The sequence below is a fragment of the Falco biarmicus genome, chromosome 9 (assembly GCF_023638135.1).
Source record: "Falco biarmicus isolate bFalBia1 chromosome 9, bFalBia1.pri, whole genome shotgun sequence".
Taxonomy (NCBI): domain Eukaryota; kingdom Metazoa; phylum Chordata; class Aves; order Falconiformes; family Falconidae; genus Falco; species Falco biarmicus.
In genome coordinates, this window is record NC_079296.1 from 15,290,127 (window position 1) to 15,315,654 (window position 25,528).

General features: G+C 47.9%; 3 protein-coding genes and 1 long non-coding RNA gene across 4 annotated transcripts; 2 read left to right on the plus strand and 2 right to left on the minus strand.

Moving 5' to 3' along the window:
• The first annotated feature begins 1,010 nt into the window (after positions 1-1,010).
• LOC130155070 (DNA repair protein SWI5 homolog) lies at positions 1,011-2,853 on the plus strand. Its single transcript, XM_056352016.1, is given in 4 exon segments — positions 1,011-1,132; positions 2,234-2,270; positions 2,272-2,332; positions 2,792-2,853. Coding segments are annotated over 4 exon segments (282 nt in total).
• A 6,202-nt stretch (positions 2,854-9,055) lies between these two features.
• LOC130155077 (golgin subfamily A member 2-like) lies at positions 9,056-13,424 on the minus strand. Its single transcript, XM_056352022.1, has 5 exons — positions 13,413-13,424; positions 12,327-12,650; positions 11,253-11,375; positions 9,316-9,420; positions 9,056-9,217 (listed from the first exon to the last, which is right to left on the minus strand). Exons 1-5 carry the CDS (start codon positions 13,422-13,424, stop codon positions 9,152-9,154), a joined length of 630 nt encoding a protein of 209 aa, XP_056207997.1. The 3' UTR covers positions 9,056-9,151.
• A 669-nt stretch (positions 13,425-14,093) lies between these two features.
• On the plus strand, positions 14,094-15,936 carry LOC130155078 (DNA repair protein SWI5 homolog). The gene is given in 4 exon segments (XM_056352024.1): positions 14,094-14,215; positions 15,317-15,353; positions 15,355-15,415; positions 15,875-15,936. Coding segments are annotated over 4 exon segments (282 nt in total).
• Positions 15,937-23,937: 8,001 nt separating this feature from the next.
• Positions 23,938-24,964, minus strand: LOC130155375 (uncharacterized). The gene is made up of 3 exons (XR_008824047.1): positions 24,812-24,964; positions 24,205-24,263; positions 23,938-23,955 (listed from the first exon to the last, which is right to left on the minus strand). It is a non-coding gene; the product is annotated as an uncharacterized LOC130155375 (long non-coding RNA).
• Positions 24,965-25,528: the final 564 nt, after the last annotated feature.

Here is a 25,528-nt window from a genome sequence, read left to right on the forward strand (position 1 = left end):
CCCGTGTTACAGATTTGCTAACGGTTACAATTAACTAACCTTATTTGATTTTATAAAATCATTTTCATAGAACTGTAGAGGAATAAGAAATATATTTTAGTGGAACTAGCAGCTGCACCACACAAGCTGCTGTGGAATCCTCTGTACAGCCCTGTACCACGGCCAAGGACTGAGAGCAACCGAATGAAACAACTCGTAGCTACCTGCCAAGAAACCGTGAACTTTAATAATAGTGATATAAAGAAATGGCATGGAATGGGGACAATCAGTTACGGGTAAATATATTTACACAAAGAATGTAGGTCTAGTAATTAGGACTCACTCACGCACCCGGCCGTCCATAAAGAAGTGTCCGCTTATCTCCCTCACATCGGGGTCGGCAAGTTTTTCATTCCGAGATTTCGGTACCAGCCGCTCCCCGCCCCCGCCGCGGGCCGTGCCTGCGCTGAGGCGGCGCGGCCCGGCCCCTGACGCGGCGCCGCTCTGCTCTGCCAGGGCCTCCGGTGGCGGCCGGCGGAGCGGCGCGGCCGGCTGCAGGTCCGCGGTGAGGCCCTGCGCGGGCTGGGGGGAGCGGGCCCTGCTCCAGGGCTGCCCCGGCCGCCGTCTGTGGCACGGCACGGCACGGCCCGGCCCGGCCCGGCACGGCCCGGCACGGCACGGCCGGGGGTGTGTTTTCTTGGGGCGGAGCTGCCGGCCTCGCCCCCCGGCGCTGCCTCGTCCTGGCAGCGCCTCTGAACACCGAAATTGTGGGGGTTACGGTCTTATTGTCACCTGACGCTGTAAATCTACAAAACGCCGTAGAATATGATGGGGGGCGGGGCAACGTTACAGAAACCCATCAGTCTTTTACCTGAGCTTCCCCCCTCCCTGCCCAGGAGACACGTTTTCCCTTTTTTCTCCTCTTTTATCCACTGACAGACACATCAGAGGATTTTCTGGTTAGTGCCCCCCAGCACCGCAGCATCTTCCCCTGGGCTGAGGTAGCGTGAAATGTCTCCTGTGCTCTACAGATGCCCCGTCCCGCGTCCTGCCGACCTAATGGAACCAGCCAAGAAGCCCTGCAGTATGAAATCGAAGAGTTGAAGCAGAAAGACCTTGCTCTAGACCAGGAAACTGCACAATTCTTGTCCGAGTACGTCCTTGGCGAGCTCAGTGTCCGCTGTGATGCCTCAGTTGGTTTTGTTTAAAAAAAAAAATACGGTCTAGGGCTTAGAGCTAAAAGCCGTCCTCTTACGCCACCGTTTTTATCGTGGTGTTGTGCAACGTTGATTACAGCGTTGTTTTGATTTATGGGACCCGTTAAGGGAGAATTCTTTCCACTTTATTTGGTAAAGCAAACCCAGGTTTCACTAGGAGCTGGGACAGGAGCATTTTAACTTTACCCCAGGTGTTGCTGAGGCAAATTACCTGTGAACTGGGAATGAATGGTTTTAACCGTCGTGATGCTATGACACATCATGCTACCAGAAGGCCTTGTTCATGTGAGAATTAAAATTGAGATTGTGGCTTGTATGACCTGCCCGGTTTAGCCCCGGATGAAACGGTTTCCTTGTTTGTTCCATCCCGATCAAGTGTCTACTTATTTCCTGTCTGAAGCGAGTGGGTTAAACGTTGGTGTTCAAGAAGCAGAGGTGTTTCCCAGGCAAGCGAAGGGCCTGGAAAGAGATGGGTGCCGCTTACAGGGTAGCGCAACTGCTTTAACTGTGGTTTCTTATGACCTACTGTGGCAGCTGCTTATTAGCAGCTCTTTTGAGATCAAGTTGCTGCTTGGTTTTTAAAGAGAGGGTATCTCTGTGGGTTATTTGTTGCAAAGGAGTGTTATTTTCTAAGGTCACGTGTAGTACAGAGAATGGAAACGGCAGAGCAACAAAGGCTGTTCCCAAAGCTTTTTTGCTTTACCACCACGCCTTTTTTTTTCACTAGCTACAGATTAGAGATACAGATATAAACTGAATTCACCACAGCCTATTCCTGTTCCTACTTGATTCTGAGAATTCGGGTGGGTTGGGGTTTTTTTGTAAGTCGATGCGGCAAAAAAACCCCCACTCAAAGTGAGGGTCTACTCATTTGTAGCTTTCGTGTTGATGACTTGCAGCAACTGTACTTGCTGCCTTCGGATTCTGCTTTGGATAGTGCCAGGCTTGAGCGTCTCAAATCTCCTTGCTGTGCTGGGTCAGTAGGGGCAACACTCGCCGTGCGGCATTTTTGACCTTTTCTGCTTTTATTGCTACAGAGGCTACAGCCTGGAGGAATTGGAGCAGCACATTTCTCTGCTCGCTCCATGAGTACAATGATATTAAAGATGCTGGGCAGATGCTGCTGGGCAAACTGGGTAAGGAAGGGGAAAACTGTTGATGAACAACTCAGTCAATGTTTTCATGTAGACAGAGAGAGAGAAGGTACTACGCCACGAAGGCAGAGCTTGTTTTAAAGATTCTTGAATTCTAGGGCTTTCATTGCCCAGCCACTTGTGCAGGCACAAACACTTCTGTCGTTATTTTCGCAGGATGTGTTTAGAACCGAACATGCGAAAGAATTGTCATCTACTGCTATTTTAGTCTGTGTTATGTACTGCCAAACTTTGTTCAGTCTTACCAATTTTTGTCAGTTTTGCTCTTCATATACTTTAAAAGAGTGTTGAGACAAGCAGAGAGCGCAGCTGCAAAACCTTAGGTTGGTTCCTTAGCTATGGGAGGTTCTGTGAGAGAGTTAGGGGCTACTGGGAGGAAAACACAACTTTTCTGACTGGTCTGATACTTCTGTAATGAAAATAGCCGTCTTTCTTTTCCAGCTGTTATCCGAGGGGTTACTACAAAGCAGCTCTACCCTGAATACATACGACCTGGAGCTTAGCGACTAGTATTGAACCTGAAGATTGCCCCGTCCTGCAAAGCTGACACTTACTGGGCCGTGACGGTTTGGTGTGGTATTGGTTCAGAACGGACAGAAGGTGGCCTCAGAAGCTGTGTGTGGAATTGCAACAGCGCGTGCATGAACAGCCTTATTTCCGAGCAGCTTTACAACGTGAAAGCTGTTGAATCTGTCAGCTGTGTCCTGCTTGTGGGAAAGGGATGTAGGACTTTGGATGATTTTGTCTCCTGTCTGATGGGACAGTATATTTTTTTTTTCGTTTGTTGGAAAGGCCGTAATTCAGGTTGATGTGAAGACTCTTCCCGTGGAGACCTTGCTTCTCTCCAGCATCCAGGGGCTGTTTGGTTACTGAATAATAGAGGAAGCGAGGGCATGCAAACGTGCAATGTAATAGCTGCTTTGAAAGAAAAGAAAAAACCCTCGGAAGCAGCAAGGGAAGAAGGCTGAATTTGTGGTGGCTTGGGGGTTGGTTTTGTTTTATGATCACATCTGGGTGAGTCTGGGTATTCTGCATTTTTGTACTTAACTGCTCGGGTAGCTAGAGGTTCTGTATCATTTCTGTGGTGAATGGCAAAAGGTGAAGTTGTATTGAACTGTCCTGTCTGAATAAAGCAGCTGTCACATTTCTCAGGAATTCACTTATTGAAGAGCCTATAAAACAGTGCGTGAACCTGGGAGCAAATTCTTAACCTCTATTCTGAGACAACTGGAACATCTATTACTCAAATGTTTTCTGAGGACTCTCAATGGTGACGGTGTGGCAGCGCTACCCAGTAATGGGTAGGTGCCGAATTACCTTTACTGCTACAGAGGCTACAGCCTGGAGGAACTGGAGCAGCACATTTCGTTCTTGCGGCTAAAACAGGAACAGTCAAAAGTAAGGAGGAAGCGAGTGGTGCGGCAGAGCGGTAATAAGGGGAGCAGCGGCGATGATGAAAATGCTATCGGCAGACGCGTTACAGAGGGGTGGAGGAGAGTGCGCTTGGAAAGTATGAAAGAAGGAGCGCACGCGTTTCCCGTGATATTACAAGATAGACACCCAGGCCAGTATCAGGCATTTCACTGGGAAATGATTAAGGAACTACGGAAAACTGTCACGCAAAATGCACTATATTCTCCTTTTACACAAATTTTGTTAGAGAACGTGATGATGGGTCCGCAGCTAGTGACTCTGCTAGAATGGATCCGTGACAAAGTGCTGGACTTTCCACCTGATGGCACTTTGCAAATTCCTGCCTGGCAAGCGGTCGGCAGGCGATTGTGTGATGCTGCCGTGGAGGGGGACTCCGTGGCAGGCATGTGTTTAGCGCCTTGCTGGCAAATTCTGACTCCTCTTTTGCCAAGCGTGGGCTAATTCTACTAACGGTGCTAAACCAGGGGAGGCTGTAAATCCCCCCGACAGCGCGGCTCTTCTCAACACACCGTCGACGACGGCGATTCCCTCCACACCTCCTCTGCCCCCAGAGCTCCTGTCACTGATTGCAGCGACCCTCACAGCACAGGACCGAGCGCGGGAACAGGACAACTCGGACAATGATTCCATTGACACCGATAAACCTTTGGACCCAGGTCCTATAGACCCGGAAGAGGAGCTAGACCTTTTTCCTCCTCCCCCTGATGCACTGGCTGTATGTTCGGGGAGGGTGAAAGGGGGTCTGAGGGATCGGTGGCAGGAATGCAGGCGGGAAGCGCTTAAGCGAGGGCATTTGGGAGGCGCCATGGCACGTTCACTATTTTGTCAGCCAAATCAACCTGCAGAGTGGCAGCCTGTGCAATACGAGGCTGTTAAAGGGTTAAGCAAAGCCGTGCGGGAAGGGGGGATCCATAACACATTTGCTGTGTCCCTTCTTGGAGTGATGGCAGAGCCTTATACACTCACACCATGTGATTATTGGAAGTCATTGCTTTGTGTGGTACGCACACCGACGCAGTGCATGATGTGGTTATCTGGTTTTTGCGAGCTATGTGTAGTGGCCTCGATTGAAAAGCTTAATCGGGGAACTGCTGTGAACTGTGAGCCGTTGGCTGGAGAAAATAATTGTGCCGACCGATCCTGTGACTCAGGCAAGGCATCCCAGGGACAGCTATTTGCAGACGGAGGAGATGGCTACGAAGGCAGTCCGGGTAGGGGGATACGGGAGTCTGGGCGAGCCTCTAGTGCGTCCTTCGCCACGGTCTTGCAGGGTCCTAGAGAGTCATAGACTAACTTTATTGATCGGCTTCAGAATAGTTTGCAACAACAAGTCGAGCAGGAGGAAGCTCAAGGGTTGCTTTTAAAACAATTAGCTGTGATAATGCCAATGAAAAGTGAACATGGGCATCGCAGCCCTTGCACAGGCGCAACCCCAACACGTGTCAAATGGTTATAACCCAGAACTCACAGCAGACTGTAACTCCCAGGTTGAGTTCTGGAATGCAGCGTGACACGTTTTTGCTTCTCTAATCTCTTCTGTAAGAATAGTGCACGCTCTTAACTGGCTTCGTAAATAAGGCTGCTGGCTTGCTAAAGAAAGTAATGCTACAATACTATTTCTTATTTTTCCTGGCTTATTAACAGGTGTCGATTCTGTCCGTCGTATGTTGCTACAGAACCGAGTTGCTATTGATTTTTATTATTAGCGCAGGGACAAGGGTGTGAAGGCTTTGATAGGTTGCGTTACGTCAGTCTGAGTGACCACCATGAATCAATCCACAAAAGCATACAAAACTTAAAACAAAGATCCGCAGCAGAGCCAGGGGTGGGAGGCCTTTGGTCTCTTCTCACGGCTGGGAAACTTTGGGCCGTGGATCAAAAGTAGTCCAGGATTTATTATAATCGCCTTAACCCCCGTATTGATGTTTGCCTTACGTCTCCTATGCCTTTTTGTCCTGTATTCAGCGTTTAGCTGAGTGTGACATAAATCAGGTCACGGGCACCCAGCTACACACAACCTTTGCCTTGTCGCAATTCACAAGCAAAAAAGAGGAGGATAGAGAACGTCTGAAGAGATATACAGGAGAGGAAAATAGGGAATGGCTGACCTAACGAGAGATGAGAGAACAGCTAGGTATTGTGAAGGAGAGGAGGAAAGACGAACACGGTTATCTAGTGACAAATAGGTGTCTGCATGCGTGTAGCGGTACATAGCTATGCAACTGCGTGAATGATTTCTGCCCTGAGCCTGGTGGTACGTGCAGCTGTGGTTTGTGTCCGGGCTCAGAGATGTCAATACGGGCTTCTCTGTTACGGTCAAGTGTCTCTGGTTGCATTAAAAAACAAAACCAAACCAAACCAAAACAAAACAAAAAACACAGTGACTTTAATAAGACTGCAACCTGATCGAATTCCAAGAAATGTGAGATAAGATGAACTTCTGAATTTTGTTCATAAGCTGTAATGGAGTGCTACCTATATATGAATGCTAGAACATAGCTCTATTTCAGTGTGACCAGAATTTAGCATGCAACTGCATCAGCATATTGACAGAATACCTTTTGAGTTATTTCTTTTTTTCATAACCTCTAAACTGGGAACAGCTCAAGGTGAAAAGAGACTGTTCAAATCCTCAGCTGTTGCCTCAGAAGGAATAACGTGTTCTTTGTGTACAGGTGAATTTAACACAGCTGAACATTTGTTTTGGGTTAGAAGTATCTGTCACACCTTCATCCCCACCACCACAACCTTTAAGGTCGGTGGGAAAAGCATTCTGTACTTTGTTGCAGCGGGGAAACTTCAGTTGAGCTGCAGTAGTTTGCGTACGTAACTGCAGCTCCTTTGGTGAAAATGAAGTTGTCGTAGAAGTTAGACTTTAACTTGAGTAACATACCCTTTGATACCTTGTAAGCGAGAAAGATTGTGTCCTGACAGCATGCTCTTTCCCACGCTTGTGCCTAGAGTTGTACTTGAAATCAGTTTGCGTGTTAAGTTTAAACCTAATCACACAGATATCTCAAAGTCCACAAAGATACATCACTGCTTAGGGGATTCTTGCGGTATAGCAAGTGCAAAACCCGTTCCAAAGTAACGATCTAGTGAAGCGTTTTCTTTCAGGAACACCATTTTCCCACTTCTCATAGATTATACACCATACAACGTAATATCTCTCCATAAAGTGTCTTGTGGCTAAACCGCATTCTGCAAACTTGTATTAGAAATAGATGTTTGCACTTTCACCTGCCGAAGTTCCCTAAGCTAAAGGATTGCGACCTAGGCAATGCTACGAAGCTCAAAGATCGTGACAACAGTGATGGAGAAGAGTGATTTAACACGTAGTTGATTTATGGTTCATACAGGACTATATCACACTACAAAACCGGTATTAATTCAGAGTTGTGGATGTACTGCATGTTCAGGTAATAGTTTCTCTACAATTTAAAAAAAAAAAAAGTGACTAAGCTATAAATACCGTATACTCTTATCTTTCCCTATTTTTTAAGCATTTTTTTATTTCCCTGTTTGTGTATAGTTTTCTATACCTATCTAGATATAAACCACCAACACAAAGCAACCAGAACATTTTGAGAAACTTTCATAGTTAACTTCTGCATTTAATTCCAGTAACAATCTAGAGGTGTCCATTCAGCTGTTTGCTTAGTTCCAAGCCTTCATTGTGTGCTCCCAGGTTCTTTGAAAAGCAGCAATAACAGTCGAGCAGTTATTTAAAGTGAAACTTTGCTCTACGCAACTTCCACTTCCATGCTTTAGAATGGAGGCACAGCGGAACACTCACCCAAGGGCAAGATTTCAAGAGCTCTTAAGTAGGTTTTATCTTTTCATTTTAGGAGAGAAAATGTTTCTTAACAGCTTACGTACAGAATTTACAAGTTAAACACAATTTCTCATGCTCGTTTATTTGATTAGAAGTTTCTGAAAAATATTTTAATAACACTTCCATAGCTTATTGCATGTTCTTGTAAATAATCATAAACCTGTATGTTGACCTCTGTAGGAAATGCACCGATAACAAGTTTAACATTTTGTGAACCCGACTGAAATGTACGAACGTACACATAAAAGAAGGCTAAAACTGGTAATTAAGTCATGAGACAGAAAACAAAAGAAAAAGGATGACAACTCCATAACATGGTAAAGCAACCTTTTACCAAAAAAAAAAACCAAAAACCCAGCAAAGAAACAAAACCAAAAACCACAAACAGGGGTGAATTGTAGAGAACAGAGACAGTGGGTTGTTTTGACATTGATAACGTGGAGCTGAGAACCTGCAGCAAAGAGTCACATAACTTTGAGGGAGCACGAGAAGAAACCAGCATGAGACAGAAAGAAAGGAGGGATGTGATCTCACCTGTAGAAGGCAAGTGAACAGCAGAGAGTGGCCTGTCACAGCACTCTCCAAAGGAGCCAGCTGCAGCCAGGTCTTTTACCATCACACTCTCCATGGCAGTCCCTCTGCTGCCTTCTAGTCTCGCCTCATCCAGGGCACGCTCACCCTCTCTGCTTCTTCCTCGGCTGCCCAACCGCTTCACAGAACCAGCCACAGCTGCACCTTGTCTACACCAGCCAACCCACCGCCCCTGAAGCCAGCCCACAGCTGTACATTGTCAGTGCTGATTAACCCAGCTTCGTTCCTCTGCAGTAGCCTACAGTGCACAGTGCTAAGGAATGTGTTGTACGAACCTTCCGGGCTGTTCCGCGTCGATTCACAGTCAGTTACAAAAACTGAACGACATGTCACAGGGCTTACGGCAGGAACTATTGGGAGATTGGTTGCGGAATCTTTTCAAGTCTCGGGGAACCACCAGATGGTTGCAGGACTTCACAACACGCGGAGGAATATTGCTATTGGTAATTGTAGTTTTATTGACCATTTTTCCCTGTATGCCGAACTGTGTAAGACCTATGATTCAAAAGTAGTTTAACCTCTAATGTTGTTTCTGTTCAAAATAAAGACGGGGGAAGTGTAGAGAGCTTTATGGCCAGTGCTGGAGGCCACGATGCCTGTGAAGGGCCTTGAAGGCTAAAGAAGAGAGAAAGTACGATAAGGTTGGCTGAACGCCTGGAAGGAAGACGGGGTATGAAGCAAGGCCAGAGCGGATGCGCGATGCCACATCTCGGCGGCTGGCTGGCTGAGAACATGAAACCCGCAGAGATAAGAAAGAAGAGAGAAAAAAAACGCAAGAAGTTCAGTGCATTTGCAGCTTAGTAATTGACCAATTATACGTGGCCAAGAAGTGCGTGAACAGTATTGATTAACCAAGGATATTTTAGTATGGGGCGCGTGAACAGCAAACGAGGATATTATAAGCGTGGGTTCTGGACTAATAAAAGGTCTTCTGGTCGAACTCAGGAGTCCACGTCATCATCTCCGCAGGCCACATGCTCCTCCTTCTCGTCTGCCATTGCACGGACCTGCAAGGCCACACAATAAAAGTCAAAACAGCGTTCATGGTGCATTCACTCCTGCCTGTGTTTGTCTAAAGCAGCTGTGATGCTGCCCCTGGTGTTACCTGTTCAGAGAGCTGCTGCACCTGCTGCTGCCAAATGCTCCACACCTTCACTTTCTCTACATACTGCTCTCTTTCTGCCTGGAGCTGGTGAACGGACTCCGAGAGCTGTTCAAAACAAAATTAAACACAAAGAAAATCGTATTGGCTAAATAAATTTGGCAGTGACCGCTTCAGGGATAAAGCCTGAAGAAACCAGTGTTAACACAAAGCTCAGGCTGCATTCTTCTGCCACACAAGTTTCTTTACAGACATGAAGATTTGAATGTCATTTCGTACAACCCCTGAGCAACCTGGGTTTCCAGGCCTGCCTTCTCCTCCAGTGCCACCTGCAACTGCTGCTTTGCATCCAGACTCCCTGCCTGATTTGACAACTGCCAACAAAAATCAAAAAGTTATGGCAAAATGTTAACACGCCACATCTGCATAGCCTTTCCCCTGACAGTAACCTGCCACTTATGATCCATGTTGCAACCCTAAAGTGCTCCGACTCACGGTGATGTCCAATGGGAAAAAAAAAAAAAAAAGAAAAAAAGAGGGAGGAAAGGAGATTTCTGTGTTTCACAGCCAAGAAAGCTGAAGTGGCTGAGACGGGAAGGGTCTGCCTCGCGTTAAGACACCAATGGCAGCAGAAGCTCATGCCAACAATCAGCTTTTCTGCCCTATTAGCGCCAAGTGAGCTTCTGAACAGCATTCTCCTGATGCAGGATTTTTACAAGACGGCAACTGGAAAAAGAAATCTGTCATGACATATTGCAATTAAAGATTAGTTTTCAAATGATTTCTGAAACCCCAGGCACAACGGTCCACATAACAGCCAATCAGATCAAAATGTATCTCTCCGTGCCAAGAAAACGAGAGCGGGGAAAAAACTGGGAAAACAAGAAGGAACATAATTCTCCTTTTTCAGAACAGGACTAAAACTGCAGATGCAGGTAGGCCTGCACTGCAAGACCAAATGCCAGCTCAGCAACAGCACCGGACCACCCATCTTCACCTCACCCTCCAGTGTGAAACCAGCCTCTTTCTCTGAGATCTAACTTAAACTGAGCTTACGAGCATTCACTGAAAATAATCCCCGTGACAAGAGCAAAACCCCAATCAAAATACATGCTTTCTGGTGCTAGACAGGCACACCCAGCACCCTCAGAGCTAACAGTATGTCACGTCACTCGGGTTCTACCGGTACGCAACCTACACGTACAAGGTCCAGCTGGAGGGACTTTCAGCTTTTCACTCTGTCTGCTGGACAGAACGGCTGCTGTATTATCACACAAAAAAAGGAGAAAAGGAATACCAAAGGCCAATCGGAGTGAACTCTGTTCCGTCTTGCGGGTTTCACTGCATCTACCTGGTACCGCTGGTGATTACTATAGTTACGTTTATTGATAAAAGACGCACAGATATGTAGTAAATACGAGTTACTTTATGACAACTGAACTGAAGCAATGGTAGGAAAATAAGCTACCAAAATGATGCAAGTGAAACGAAAATCAGAGCTTTGCCACAGCAACAGCGGAAGACAACTCTGGGCTACCAAATTTGACTTCCCTGAGCTTCTATCCCAATTTGATCAAGCCTTACATTTAAATAAACTGCCTGAAAAGAATTGGTTTAAAAAGGCTGGGGTTTTATGTTTGTGCCTGAACACGTTTCTGTGACTTATTGGCATAGTTCCTGCCCTTTCCTCTTCAGAAGCCTGGCAACATGAAGACGCTAAAGCCTGTAAATGCTTGACTCAAAGGATCTGACTTCCTGCCTAAACCTATTTAAACCCAGCACTGGAACTTGCCAGACTGTGCATCCCCTGCGCAAGTTTCATTGCCTGTTGTAAAACGGGTTGGCAGGAGTAACTAGACAGCTTCCTCAGGGCAGCTGTTCAGAAAAACCAAAGAGCAAGGAGGTAGCAAATGAGCTGGGACAAAGACCGAGGCACTCACATTCTCTGGAGGCTGCTGGTCATCGCCCGTGGGAGTCTCGGGCCGACCGTCGTCTTTAGTTTTGCGTTTTTTCTTAGCTCCTGCAGCTGCTCCAGGGCTCTTCTTCTGCTGATACTCCTTCAGCTGTGAAAAATAATAATAATAATGATCTGAAATCCAAACAGAATATGCCTTCCGTGAGAATGATGTCAACCCCCCAGCCCCAACTCCACTGGCTAAAAAGACCAAGAGAAATGCTCTTCAATGAGTTTGTCGCTCCGGCGGAAGAAAAATAAAAATCAAAACACGTCCAGAAAAGGCTAACCTAAGATCTAATGCGATGAGTGTTCAACTTTTGTATACAGCTAAGAGTTTTTGGGAAACGACTTGATACTCCATCCTACAACTACAAGGAGATGAAAAGAAGTATCTTGGGGTGGAGTATTTTTAAGGTTCTAACTAAGAGCATTAAGGAAAAATGAATAAAGGGCAATTAAATCTGAATGTCAAGTGAAACATCAACACCTGACAGTAAGGTCTCCCACTCTGTGAAACACTTTGAGAAGGAACATTACAGTCCTTACAGACAAATGCCATGTTAATACAAGCAGCGTAGTCACTGTGAACTAAGGGGAGAAGCAACCTACAACGGATTTTTCAATCGCACCCGCTTCACCCAGGAGAAGCTAGTCTGATAAGCCATTCGCTTGAATTCGGCTGGGTCTTCCGAGCCGAATCGTTCGTGCTCCAGCAGGGTGAAGCCCCCAGGCAAGCGAGCCCCAGGCAGTTCGGTCAACTGCCCGTTTCCCCAGCCCGCAGCCCGCCCTCCGCCCCCCCGCCGGGCCGGGCCGGGCCGCGCCTCGGCCTCCAGGTGGGGAAAGAAGGACCCGTTATTGGCAGAACTCCAAAACAGAAGCCCGAACCGCTCCAGGACACTTTCCCCTCGCAAGGACTTTCACATACGCCGCCCACGCCGCGGCCGGGGAACTAAGTAACATGAGACCAAAAAAACCCAAAAAAGGGTGTGGGGGAGGCCAGGGGGAGGGAAAACCGCCAAACCGAACCCGGCAGATCCACGGCACCGCCGCCCCTCACCTTCTCCTTGCCCGCCGCCAGCCAGCTCTGCCCGCTGCCGCCCGCCACGGCCGCCCCGCGCCTGGGCCGCCTTAGCTTCGCCCACCAGCGGCGCCAGCAGCCAGGGCCCGCCCAGCCTGCGCTGCCGCCCTGGAGGCCCGGCCCATCGCCGTGCCGCGACGTGCCCGGCCCACCGCCGGGCCCCGCCTCGTGGCCGGGCTCCACCGGCTCGGGCTCGTCGGCGGGCCGCGGCTCGTGGCCGGGCTCCACCGGCTCGGGCTCGCCGCCAGGCTGCGGCGGCTCGGGCTCGCGGTCGGGCTGCGGCGGCTCGGGCTCGCCGCCGGGCTGCGGCCCATGTCCGTGCCCCGCCGGGCCCGGCAACTCTGCTTTTGCCTCCTTCTCCTCAGGAGCAGGTGCCACCTTGCAGTGCCTGCTCCCCATGTTGGAGCCCGCACCGCCCGCTGCTCGGGTGACAGCCCGCACTGCCCGCTGCTCGGGTGACACCTGGCTGCCCGGCGTGCCCCACCCAGAGCTCACCTGCAGCTTCCCGGAGACGTTTGTTCCCCGGCGCTGACGGCACAGTGGGCCCTGTCGCTGGGAGACTCCACTTCCCAGCGTGCCCCGCGGCGCGCCCGCGCCTGCCGCTCCCGGCCGGCCCCGCGCGCACCCGGCCGGCCCGGCGGGAGGCGGCAGCCCTGGCCGAGCGGGTCCCGCCGAGCGCGGGTCGCAGCGCGCCCGCCCCGCCGCGGCCCGGGCCCGGCCGGTAGGAGCCGGGTCCCCGTGTTACAGATTTGCTAACGGTTACAATTAACTAACCTTATTTGATTTTATAAAATCATTTTCATAGAACTGTAGAGGAATAAGAAATATATTTTAGTGGAACTAGCAGCTGCACCACACAAGCTGCTGTGGAATCCTCTGTACAGCCCTGTACCACGGCCAAGGACTGAGAGCAACCGAATGAAACAACTCGTAGCTACCTGCCAAGAAACCGTGAACTTTAATAATAGTGATATAAAGAAATGGCATGGAATGGGGACAATCAGTTACGGGTAAATATATTTACACAAAGAATGTAGGTCTAGTAATTAGGACTCACTCACGCACCCGGCCGTCCATAAAGAAGTGTCCGCTTATCTCCCTCACATCGGGGTCGGCAAGTTTTTCATTCCGAGATTTCGGTACCAGCCGCTCCCCGCCCCCCGCCGCGGGCCGTGCCTGCGCTGAGGCGGCGCGGCCCGGCCCCTGACGCGGCGCCGCTCTGCTCTGCCAGGGCCTCCGGTGGCGGCCGGCGGAGCGGCGCGGCCGGCTGCAGGTCCGCGGTGAGGCCCTGCGCGGGCTGGGGGGAGCGGGCCCTGCTCCAGGGCTGCCCCGGCCGCCGTCTGTGGCACGGCACGGCACGGCCCGGCCCGGCCCGGCACGGCCCGGCACGGCACGGCCGGGGGTGTGTTTTCTTGGGGCGGAGCTGCCGGCCTCGCCCCCCGGCGCTGCCTCGTCCTGGCAGCGCCTCTGAACACCGAAATTGTGGGGGTTACGGTCTTATTGTCACCTGACGCTGTAAATCTACAAAACGCCGTAGAATATGATGGGGGGCGGGGCAACGTTACAGAAACCCATCAGTCTTTTACCTGAGCTTCCCCCCTCCCTGCCCAGGAGACACGTTTTCCCTTTTTTCTCCTCTTTTATCCACTGACAGACACATCAGAGGATTTTCTGGTTAGTGCCCCCCAGCACCGCAGCATCTTCCCCTGGGCTGAGGTAGCGTGAAATGTCTCCTGTGCTCTACAGATGCCCCGTCCCGCGTCCTGCCGACCTAATGGAACCAGCCAAGAAGCCCTGCAGTATGAAATCGAAGAGTTGAAGCAGAAAGACCTTGCTCTAGACCAGGAAACTGCACAATTCTTGTCCGAGTACGTCCTTGGCGAGCTCAGTGTCCGCTGTGATGCCTCAGTTGGTTTTGTTTAAAAAAAAAAATACGGTCTAGGGCTTAGAGCTAAAAGCCGTCCTCTTACGCCACCGTTTTTATCGTGGTGTTGTGCAACGTTGATTACAGCGTTGTTTTGATTTATGGGACCCGTTAAGGGAGAATTCTTTCCACTTTATTTGGTAAAGCAAACCCAGGTTTCACTAGGAGCTGGGACAGGAGCATTTTAACTTTACCCCAGGTGTTGCTGAGGCAAATTACCTGTGAACTGGGAATGAATGGTTTTAACCGTCGTGATGCTATGACACATCATGCTACCAGAAGGCCTTGTTCATGTGAGAATTAAAATTGAGATTGTGGCTTGTATGACCTGCCCGGTTTAGCCCCGGATGAAACGGTTTCCTTGTTTGTTCCATCCCGATCAAGTGTCTACTTATTTCCTGTCTGAAGCGAGTGGGTTAAACGTTGGTGTTCAAGAAGCAGAGGTGTTTCCCAGGCAAGCGAAGGGCCTGGAAAGAGATGGGTGCCGCTTACAGGGTAGCGCAACTGCTTTAACTGTGGTTTCTTATGACCTACTGTGGCAGCTGCTTATTAGCAGCTCTTTTGAGATCAAGTTGCTGCTTGGTTTTTAAAGAGAGGGTATCTCTGTGGGTTATTTGTTGCAAAGGAGTGTTATTTTCTAAGGTCACGTGTAGTACAGAGAATGGAAACGGCAGAGCAACAAAGGCTGTTCCCAAAGCTTTTTTGCTTTACCACCACGCCTTTTTTTTTCACTAGCTACAGATTAGAGATACAGATATAAACTGAATTCACCACAGCCTATTCCTGTTCCTACTTGATTCTGAGAATTCGGGTGGGTTGGGGTTTTTTTGTAAGTCGATGCGGCAAAAAAACCCCCACTCAAAGTGAGGGTCTACTCATTTGTAGCTTTCGTGTTGATGACTTGCAGCAACTGTACTTGCTGCCTTCGGATTCTGCTTTGGATAGTGCCAGGCTTGAGCGTCTCAAATCTCCTTGCTGTGCTGGGTCAGTAGGGGCAACACTCGCCGTGCGGCATTTTTGACCTTTTCTGCTTTTATTGCTACAGAGGCTACAGCCTGGAGGAATTGGAGCAGCACATTTCTCTGCTCGCTCCATGAGTACAATGATATTAAAGATGCTGGGCAGATGCTGCTGGGCAAACTGGGTAAGGAAGGGGAAAACTGTTGATGAACAACTCAGTCAATGTTTTCATGTAGACAGAGAGAGAGAAGGTACTACGCCACGAAGGCAGAGCTTGTTTTAAAGATTCTTGAATTCTAGGGCTTTCATTGCCCAGCCACTTGTGCAGGCACAAACACTTCTGTCGTTATTTTCGCAGGATGTGTTTAGAACCGAACATGCGAAAGAATTGTCATCTACTGCTATTTTAGTCTGTGTTATGTACTGCCAAACTTTGTTCAGTCTTACCAATTTTTGTCAGTTTTGCTCTTCATATACTTTAAAAGAGTGTTGAGACAAGCAGAGAGCGCAGCTGCAAAACCTTAGGTTGGTTCCTTAGCTATGGGAGGTTCTGTGAGAGAGTTAGGGGCTACTGGGAGGAAAACACAACTTTTCTGACTGGTCTGATACTTCTGTAATGAAAATAGCCGTCTTTCTTTTCCAGCTGTTATCCGAGGGGTTACTACAAAGCAGCTCTACCCTGAATACATACGACCTGGAGCTTAGCGACTAGTATTGAACCTGAAGATTGCCCCGTCCTGCAAAGCTGACACTTACTGGGCCGTGACGGTTTGGTGTGGTATTGGTTCAGAACGGACAGAAGGTGGCCTCAGAAGCTGTGTGTGGAATTGCAACAGCGCGTGCATGAACAGCCTTATTTCCGAGCAGCTTTACAACGTGAAAGCTGTTGAATCTGTCAGCTGTGTCCTGCTTGTGGGAAAGGGATGTAGGACTTTGGATGATTTTGTCTCCTGTCTGATGGGACAGTATATTTTTTTTTTCGTTTGTTGGAAAGGCCGTAATTCAGGTTGATGTGAAGACTCTTCCCGTGGAGACCTTGCTTCTCTCCAGCATCCAGGGGCTGTTTGGTTACTGAATAATAGAGGAAGCGAGGGCATGCAAACGTGCAATGTAATAGCTGCTTTGAAAGAAAAGAAAAAACCCTCGGAAGCAGCAAGGGAAGAAGGCTGAATTTGTGGTGGCTTGGGGGTTGGTTTTGTTTTATGATCACATCTGGGTGAGTCTGGGTATTCTGCATTTTTGTACTTAACTGCTCGGGTAGCTAGAGGTTCTGTATCATTTCTGTGGTGAATGGCAAAAGGTGAAGTTGTATTGAACTGTCCTGTCTGAATAAAGCAGCTGTCACATTTCTCAGGAATTCACTTATTGAAGAGCCTATAAAACAGTGCGTGAACCTGGGAGCAAATTCTTAACCTCTATTCTGAGACAACTGGAACATCTATTACTCAAATGTTTTCTGAGGACTCTCAATGGTGACGGTGTGGCAGCGCTACCCAGTAATGGGTAGGTGCCGAATTACCTTTACTGCTACAGAGGCTACAGCCTGGAGGAACTGGAGCAGCACATTTCGTTCTTGCGGCTAAAACAGGAACAGTCAAAAGTAAGGAGGAAGCGAGTGGTGCGGCAGAGCGGTAATAAGGGGAGCAGCGGCGATGATGAAAATGCTATCGGCAGACGCGTTACAGAGGGGTGGAGGAGAGTGCGCTTGGAAAGTATGAAAGAAGGAGCGCACGCGTTTCCCGTGATATTACAAGATAGACACCCAGGCCAGTATCAGGCATTTCACTGGGAAATGATTAAGGAACTACGGAAAACTGTCACGCAAAATGCACTATATTCTCCTTTTACACAAATTTTGTTAGAGAACGTGATGATGGGTCCGCAGCTAGTGACTCTGCTAGAATGGATCCGTGACAAAGTGCTGGACTTTCCACCTGATGGCACTTTGCAAATTCCTGCCTGGCAAGCGGTCGGCAGGCGATTGTGTGATGCTGCCGTGGAGGGGGACTCCGTGGCAGGCATGTGTTTAGCGCCTTGCTGGCAAATTCTGACTCCTCTTTTGCCAAGCGTGGGCTAATTCTACTAACGGTGCTAAACCAGGGGAGGCTGTAAATCCCCCCGACAGCGCGGCTCTTCTCAACACACCGTCGACGACGGCGATTCCCTCCACACCTCCTCTGCCCCCAGAGCTCCTGTCACTGATTGCAGCGACCCTCACAGCACAGGACCGAGCGCGGGAACAGGACAACTCGGACAATGATTCCATTGACACCGATAAACCTTTGGACCCAGGTCCTATAGACCCGGAAGAGGAGCTAGACCTTTTTCCTCCTCCCCCTGATGCACTGGCTGTATGTTCGGGGAGGGTGAAAGGGGGTCTGAGGGATCGGTGGCAGGAATGCAGGCGGGAAGCGCTTAAGCGAGGGCATTTGGGAGGCGCCATGGCACGTTCACTATTTTGTCAGCCAAATCAACCTGCAGAGTGGCAGCCTGTGCAATACGAGGCTGTTAAAGGGTTAAGCAAAGCCGTGCGGGAAGGGGGGATCCATAACACATTTGCTGTGTCCCTTCTTGGAGTGATGGCAGAGCCTTATACACTCACACCATGTGATTATTGGAAGTCATTGCTTTGTGTGGTACGCACACCGACGCAGTGCATGATGTGGTTATCTGGTTTTTGCGAGCTATGTGTAGTGGCCTCGATTGAAAAGCTTAATCGGGGAACTGCTGTGAACTGTGAGCCGTTGGCTGGAGAAAATAATTGTGCCGACCGATCCTGTGACTCAGGCAAGGCATCCCAGGGACAGCTATTTGCAGACGGAGGAGATGGCTACGAAGGCAGTCCGGGTAGGGGGATACGGGAGTCTGGGCGAGCCTCTAGTGCGTCCTTCGCCACGGTCTTGCAGGGTCCTAGAGAGTCATAGACTAACTTTATTGATCGGCTTCAGAATAGTTTGCAACAACAAGTCGAGCAGGAGGAAGCTCAAGGGTTGCTTTTAAAACAATTAGCTGTGATAATGCCAATGAAAAGTGAACATGGGCATCGCAGCCCTTGCACAGGCGCAACCCCAACACGTGTCAAATGGTTATAACCCAGAACTCACAGCAGACTGTAACTCCCAGGTTGAGTTCTGGAATGCAGCGTGACACGTTTTTGCTTCTCTAATCTCTTCTGTAAGAATAGTGCACGCTCTTAACTGGCTTCGTAAATAAGGCTGCTGGCTTGCTAAAGAAAGTAATGCTACAATACTATTTCTTATTTTTCCTGGCTTATTAACAGGTGTCGATTCTGTCCGTCGTATGTTGCTACAGAACCGAGTTGCTATTGATTTTTATTATTAGCGCAGGGACAAGGGTGTGAAGGCTTTGATAGGTTGCGTTACGTCAGTCTGAGTGACCACCATGAATCAATCCACAAAAGCATACAAAACTTAAAACAAAGATCCGCAGCAGAGCCAGGGGTGGGAGGCCTTTGGTCTCTTCTCACGGCTGGGAAACTTTGGGCCGTGGATCAAAAGTAGTCCAGGATTTATTATAATCGTCTTAACCCCCGTATTGATGTTTGCCTTACGTCTCCTATGCCTTTTTGTCCTGTATTCAGCGTTTAGCTGAGTGTGACATAAATCAGGTCACGGGCACCCAGCTACACACAACCTTTGCCTTGTCGCAATTCACAAGCAAAAAAGAGGAGGATAGAGAACGTCTGAAGAGATATACAGGAGAGGAAAATAGGGAATGGCTGACCTAACGAGAGATGAGAGAACAGCTAGGTATTGTGAAGGAGAGGAGGAAAGATGAACACGGTTATCTAGTGACAAATAGGTGTCTGCATGCGTGTAGCGGTACATAGCTATGCAACTGCGTGAATGATTTCTGCCCTGAGCCTGGTGGTACGTGCAGCTGTGGTTTGTGTCCGGGCTCAGAGATGTCAATACGGGCTTCTCTGTTACGGTCAAGTGTCTCTGGTTGCATTAAAAAACAAAACCAAACCAAACCAAACCAAAACAAAAAACACAGTGACTTTAATAAGACTGCAACCTGATCGAATTCCAAGAAATGTGAGATAAGATGAACTTCTGAATTTTGTTCATAAGCTGTAATGGAGTGCTACCTATATATGAATGCTAGAACATAGCTCTATTTCAGTGTGACCAGATTTAGCATGCAACTGCATCAGCATATTGACAGAATACCTTTTGAGTTATTTCTTTTTTTCATAACCTCTAAACTGGGAACAGCTCAAGGTGAAAAGAGACTGTTCAAATCCTCAGCTGTTGCCTCAGAAGGAATAACGTGTTCTTTGTGTACAGGTGAATTTAACACAGCTGAACATTTGTTTTGGGTTAGAAGTATCTGTCACACCTTCATCCCCACCACCACAACCTTTAAGGTCGGTGGGAAAAGCATTCTGTACTCTGTTGCAGCGGGGAAACTTCAGTTGAGCTGCAGTAGTTTGCGTACGTAACTGCAGCTCCTTTGGTGGAAATGAAGTTGTCGTAGAAGTTAGACTTTAACTTGAGTAACATACCCTTTGATACCTTGTAAGCGAGAAAGATTGTGTCCTGACAGCATGCTCTTTCCCACGCTTGTGCCTAGAGTTGTACTTGAAATCAGGTTGCGTGTTAAGTTTAAACCTAATCACACAGATATCTCAAAGTCCACAAAGATACATCACTGCTTAGGGGATTCTTGCGGTATAGCAGGTGCAAAACCCGTTCCAAAGTAACGATCCAGTGAAGCGTTTTCTTTCAGGAACACCATTTTCCCACTTCTCATAGATTATACACCATACAACGTAATATCTCTCCATAAAGTGTCTTGTGGCTAAACCGCATTCTGCAAACTTGTATTAGAAATAGATGTTTGCACTTTCACCTGCCGAAGTTCCCTAAGCTAAAGGATTGTGACCTAGGCAATGCTACGAAGCTCAAAGATCGTGACAACAGTGATGGAGAAGAGTGATTTAACATGTAGTTGATTTATGGTTCATACAGGACTATATCACACTACAAAACCGGTATTAATTCAGAGTTGTGGATGTACTGCATGTTCAGGTAATAGTTTCTCTACAATTTAAAAAAAAAAAAAGTGACTAAGCTATAAATACCGTATACTCTTATCTTTCCCTATTTTTTAAGCATTTTTTTATTTCCCTGTTTGTGTATAGTTTTCTATACCTATCTAGATATAAACCACCAACACAAAGCAACCAGAACATTTTGAGAAACTTTTATAGTTAACTTCTGCATTTAATTCCAGTAACAATCTAGAGGTGTCCATTCAGCTGTTTGCTTAGTTCCAAGTCTTCACTGTGTGCTCCCAGGTTCTTTGAAAAGCAGCAATAACAGTCGAGCAGTTATTTAAAGTGAAACTTTGCTCTACGCAACTTCCACTTCCATGCCTTAGAATGGAGGCACAGCGGAACACTCGCCCAAGGGCAAGATTTCAAGAGCTCTTAAGTAGGTTTTATCTTTTCATTTTAGGAGAGAAAATGTTTCTTAACAGCTTACATACAGAATTTACAAGTTAAACACAATTTCTCATGCTCGTTTATTTGATTAGAAGTTTCTGAAAAATATTTTCATAACACTTCCATAGCTTATTGCATGTTCTTGTAAATAATCATAAACCTGTATGTTGACCTCTGTAGGAAATGCACCGATAACAAGTTTAACATTTTGTGAACCCGACTGAAATGTACGAACGTACACATAAAAGAAGGCTAAAACTGGTAATTAAGTCATGAGACAGAAAACAAAAGAAAAAGGATGACAACTCCATAACATGGTAAAGCAACCTTTTACAAAATAAAAACCCAAAAACCCAGCAAAGAAACAAAACCAAAAACCACAAACAGGGGTGAATTGTAGAGAACAGAGACAGTGGGTTGTTTTGACATTGATAACGTGCAGCTGAGAACCTGCAGCAAAGAGTCACATAACTTTGAGGGAGCACGAGAAGAAACCAGCATGAGACAGAAAGAAAGGAGGGATGTGATCTCACCTGTAGAAGGCAAGTGAACAGCAGAGAGTGGCCTGTCGCAGCACTCTCCAAAGGAGCCAGCTGCAGCCAGGTCTTTTACCATCACACTCTCCATGGCAGTCCCTCTGCTGCCTTCTAGTCTCGCCTCATCCAGGGCACGCTCACCCTCTCTGCTTCTTCCTCGGCTGCCCAACCGCTTCACAGAACCAGCCACAGCTGCACCTTGTCTACACCAGCCAACCCACCGCCCCTGAAGCCAGCCCACAGCTGTACATTGTCAGTGCTGATTAACCCAGCTTCGTTCCTCTGCAGTAGCCTACAGTGCACAGCGCTAAGGAATGTGTTGTACGAACCTTCCGGGCTGTTCCGCGTCGATTCACAGTCAGTTACAAAAACTGAAGGACATGTCACAGGGCTTACGGCAGGAACTTTTGGGAGATTGGTTGCGGAATCTTTTCAAGTCTCGGGGAACCACCAGACGGTTGCAGGAGTTTACAACACGCGGAGCAATATTGTTATTGGTAATTGTAGTTTTATTGACCATTATTCCCTGTATGCCGAACTGTGTAAGACCTATGATTCAAAAGTAGTTTAACCTCTAATGTTGTTTCTGTTCAAAATAAAGACGGGGGAAGTGTAGAGAGCTTTATGGCCAGTGCTGGAGGCCACGATGCCTGTGAAGGGCCTTGAAGGCTAAAGAAGAGAGAAAGTACGATAAGGTTGGCTGAACGCCTGGAAGGAAGACGGGGTATGAAGCAAGGCCAGAGCGGATGCGCGATGCCACATCTCGGCGGCTGGCTGAGAACACGAAACCCGCAGAGATAAGAAAGAAGAGAGAAAAAAAAAGGCAAGAAGTTCAGTGCATTTGCAGCTTAGTAATTGACCAATTATATGTAGCCAAGACGTGTGTGAACAGCATTGATTAACCAATGATAATTTAGTATGGGGCGCGTGAACAGCAAACGAGGATATTATAAGCGTGGGTTCTGGACTAATAAAAGGTCTTCTGGTTGAACTCGGGAGTCCACGTCATCGTCTCCTCAGGCCATATGCTCCTCCGCCTCCTCGTCTGCCATTGCACGGACCTGCAAGGCCACACCATGAAAGTTAAAACAACGTTCATGGTGCATTCACTCCTGCCTGTGTTTGTCTAGAGCAGCTGTGACGCTGCCCCTGGTGTTACCTGCTCAGAGAACTGCTGCACCTACTGCTGCCACATTCTCTGCACCTCCTTCAGTTTCTCTGCATAGTGATCTCTTTCATCCTGGAGCCTGAAAACTGACCCTGAGAGCTGTTCAAAACAAAACAAAACACAAAGAAAATCGTATTGGCTAAATAAATTTGGCAGTGACCGCTTCAGGGATAAAGCCTGAAGAAACCAGTGTTAACACAAAGCTCAGGCTGCATTCTTCTGCCACACAAGTTTCTTTACAGACATGAAGATCTGGATGTCATTCCGTACAAGCCCTGAGCAACCCGGGTTTCCAGGCCTGCCTTCTCCTCCAGTGCCACCTGCAACTGCTGCTTTGCATCCAGACTCCCTGCCTGATTTGACAACTGCCAACAAAAATCAAAAAGTCATGGCAAAATGTTAACACGCCACTTCTGCATAGCCTTTCCCCTGACAGTAACCTGCCACATGATCCATGTTGCAACCTTAAAGTGCTCCAACTCACGGTGATGTTCAATGAAAAAAAAAAAAAAAAAAGAGGAGGGGGGAAGGAGATTAAAATCAAAAAGCTTAGATTTTAGCCCTGTAAAACAGGCTGAGCTAGACAGCTCCTCCCTACCAATTTTGTATTTACGACTTGTTTGATTAAAACCTATTTTCTTAATCTAAAAATCTGGCTCAGAAACTTTGTGCATTTCCAGAGTCTGTATTACACAGCCAGATCAGGTGGTCTAAAAGTTGTCAAACACGTCAGGAATTTAAAGCCAGTGTCTGGAGCATGTCAGTTGGCACACAGTACTTTTCCCAGAAGAGGAGCAGCTGCCTTTATTTCAAGGGTAACTTAAGCCACTGACTGGGGAGGAAAAAAAAACCAAAACCAACAATAAACAAAAGAGCAGTTTCTTCCCTCACAGGCTCAGGTTCACACCGGCTTGCTCTCTGAACTGCTAACAGCTGGCTTCCTGAATTCCCTTCCTAACTGGCTGCTTCTCTTAACTTTCCCCAGCTGACCTTCAAGTTACCATTGTCCAATTCACCTTCTGCAAGGGTGGGTACAAACACCACCCCTATTCAACTGGCTTCTCAGTGAGACCACGAGACAGCTGCGTAACCAAAATGCCAAACAGATACAAAGCAGGAAAAGTCTTTGTATTGTCACGCGCTGTATGTTCAGTCACCCTCTCATATTGTACAACATTCTTTTCGCAGACCAGCGTCACAACAGCTTTCAGTCTACTGCTCCAGCTCCTTCAAACAGACCTTCTGTTCCTCAGAGGCCTCGCTGAAGGCCTGTGACCAAGAGGATGCCTTGATGAGGTTTTGTGCCTTCCTTTCCGAACAAGGGTTAAGCCTTGCCCCCACTCTCAGAAGCAAAGTCTTACAACGGTCAGTGTGATCTACCCTCACAGCCTGGAAGCAGTATGGGCACCTGGTGGATCCTCCGTTCAACAATTTCCAGTTCCTCATGCAAATCCGTTATATATAACTGCAAGGCTGAGTACTTGGAAACCAGGCAGCAAATCTGCTGTGACAGCTGTGAATTCTTCTGCTTAATTTCCTCACTGCTTTTGCTGAAACAAACCAAAATTAAAGCAGCATCACTGTATGTACTATGGGTCTGGGCAAGTACATGTCATAAACTTACAATCCAGCTAGTCGTAACAGTTAGAATCACAGAAACATCACATCCAGTCACTTTTTTTAAGCTGAATATCCAACCTCCCAAGTCACCACCTGTGGTGCATGCCCCTTGTGATGTTTTGTGGCTCTACCGGGAAGAGCAGTGTTACTCTGCAGTAACAAGCAGCAAATGGACTTACCTTTGTTTGTACAGCTCCTGTTTCAGGTCTTTTCGCTCCTTCATTAACTCTTCATTACGCTGCAGAAAAAAAGAAATGACCGATTCAGCTGCAGACTTCAGCAAAATATTTCTCCTTTAGCACATCAGCTGAAGTGGAAAGCATCAAAACTTTGGCAAAACCCTTCAGGACAGGTTGCTTAGAACCTCCTGAATTTGCCAGGAATAAATCTGCTCAGCCTTTTCAAACGCGATGCTACTAACTGAACGTGAGGTCATTTCTGCAGACTTCTGGATGAATATCAACACTGAAGTGTCTGCCTGATGGAGACCCTCCTGAGACAAGGTCTCGGTGGCGCTTCTGTTGCGTGTGGAGCTGGCAAGACTAATGAAGTAAGGTGCCGGATCTGAAGACAGCAACTGGACCATATGATTAGTGGTCACAGAAACCTGAATGAAGTTTGCCTTGACCATGGAGAACACAGGGCTTTACAAGGTTAATTAACAATTCAGAATGTTAATTTCTGCCCCTTCTCCGAGCAGGGACTACAGACTTTGCATTAGTGTACTGACAAGCAAATAGCCAAAGGCAGAGCTGCTGGTGAAGCATAAGCAGAGGTGACTCTTACCTTCTCTGCCTGTTTCTGCTGCAGAGAGATGGAGGCCAAAGTACGTTCCAGCTCCGACTCCCTCTGGAGAGATGAACGTAAACAAGCAGCAAGGCTCTCGGCTTCTCCTGAACAAGTCAGAACAGAGTGAGTTGAGGCTGGACCACAAAGAGCTTTTTGGAACTGCTAAACAGCACTTTCTGCTTTGTCAACAAGCTCTTAAGGCAGCACAGAGCTTTGCAAGTCAGCAGACCTGGTTCCGCCCCTGGCTCTACAGGTGGCTCACTAGCAGCTCTGGGCAGTAAAGCTCTCTGTAACTACCATCCTCACTTTGAGGGAGATGACGAAACTTCCTCTGCAGAATAGGCAATATGTTGGTTGGGATCTTTCTAATAGAAGTTGTTGCTCAAACTTGGTTCAGAATGAAGGGCTCGGGTAAAACCTACCTTTACGCGATAGCTGTGTGGGAGGGAGGGTGGCGAAAAGGGAACTAAGTTTTAAAAGGATCAGAAGAAAGTCAGAAAGGAACAGCCTGGGGTAGTCACCGGGGCTGAACAGGGCTGACAAGGCTTTAGTGATGCAAAAAAGAACCTCAACTGCCATGGGATCAACATGCTCCCACTTGGGGGCAGCTCTGGCGACAGAGGCAGCGATGGTGCCAAGTATTGCCCACCGAGGAGTCGGCCACTGCTGTGAGCTGGCTGCCAGCAACTGTCATGCCTCTGGCTTGAAATTCAC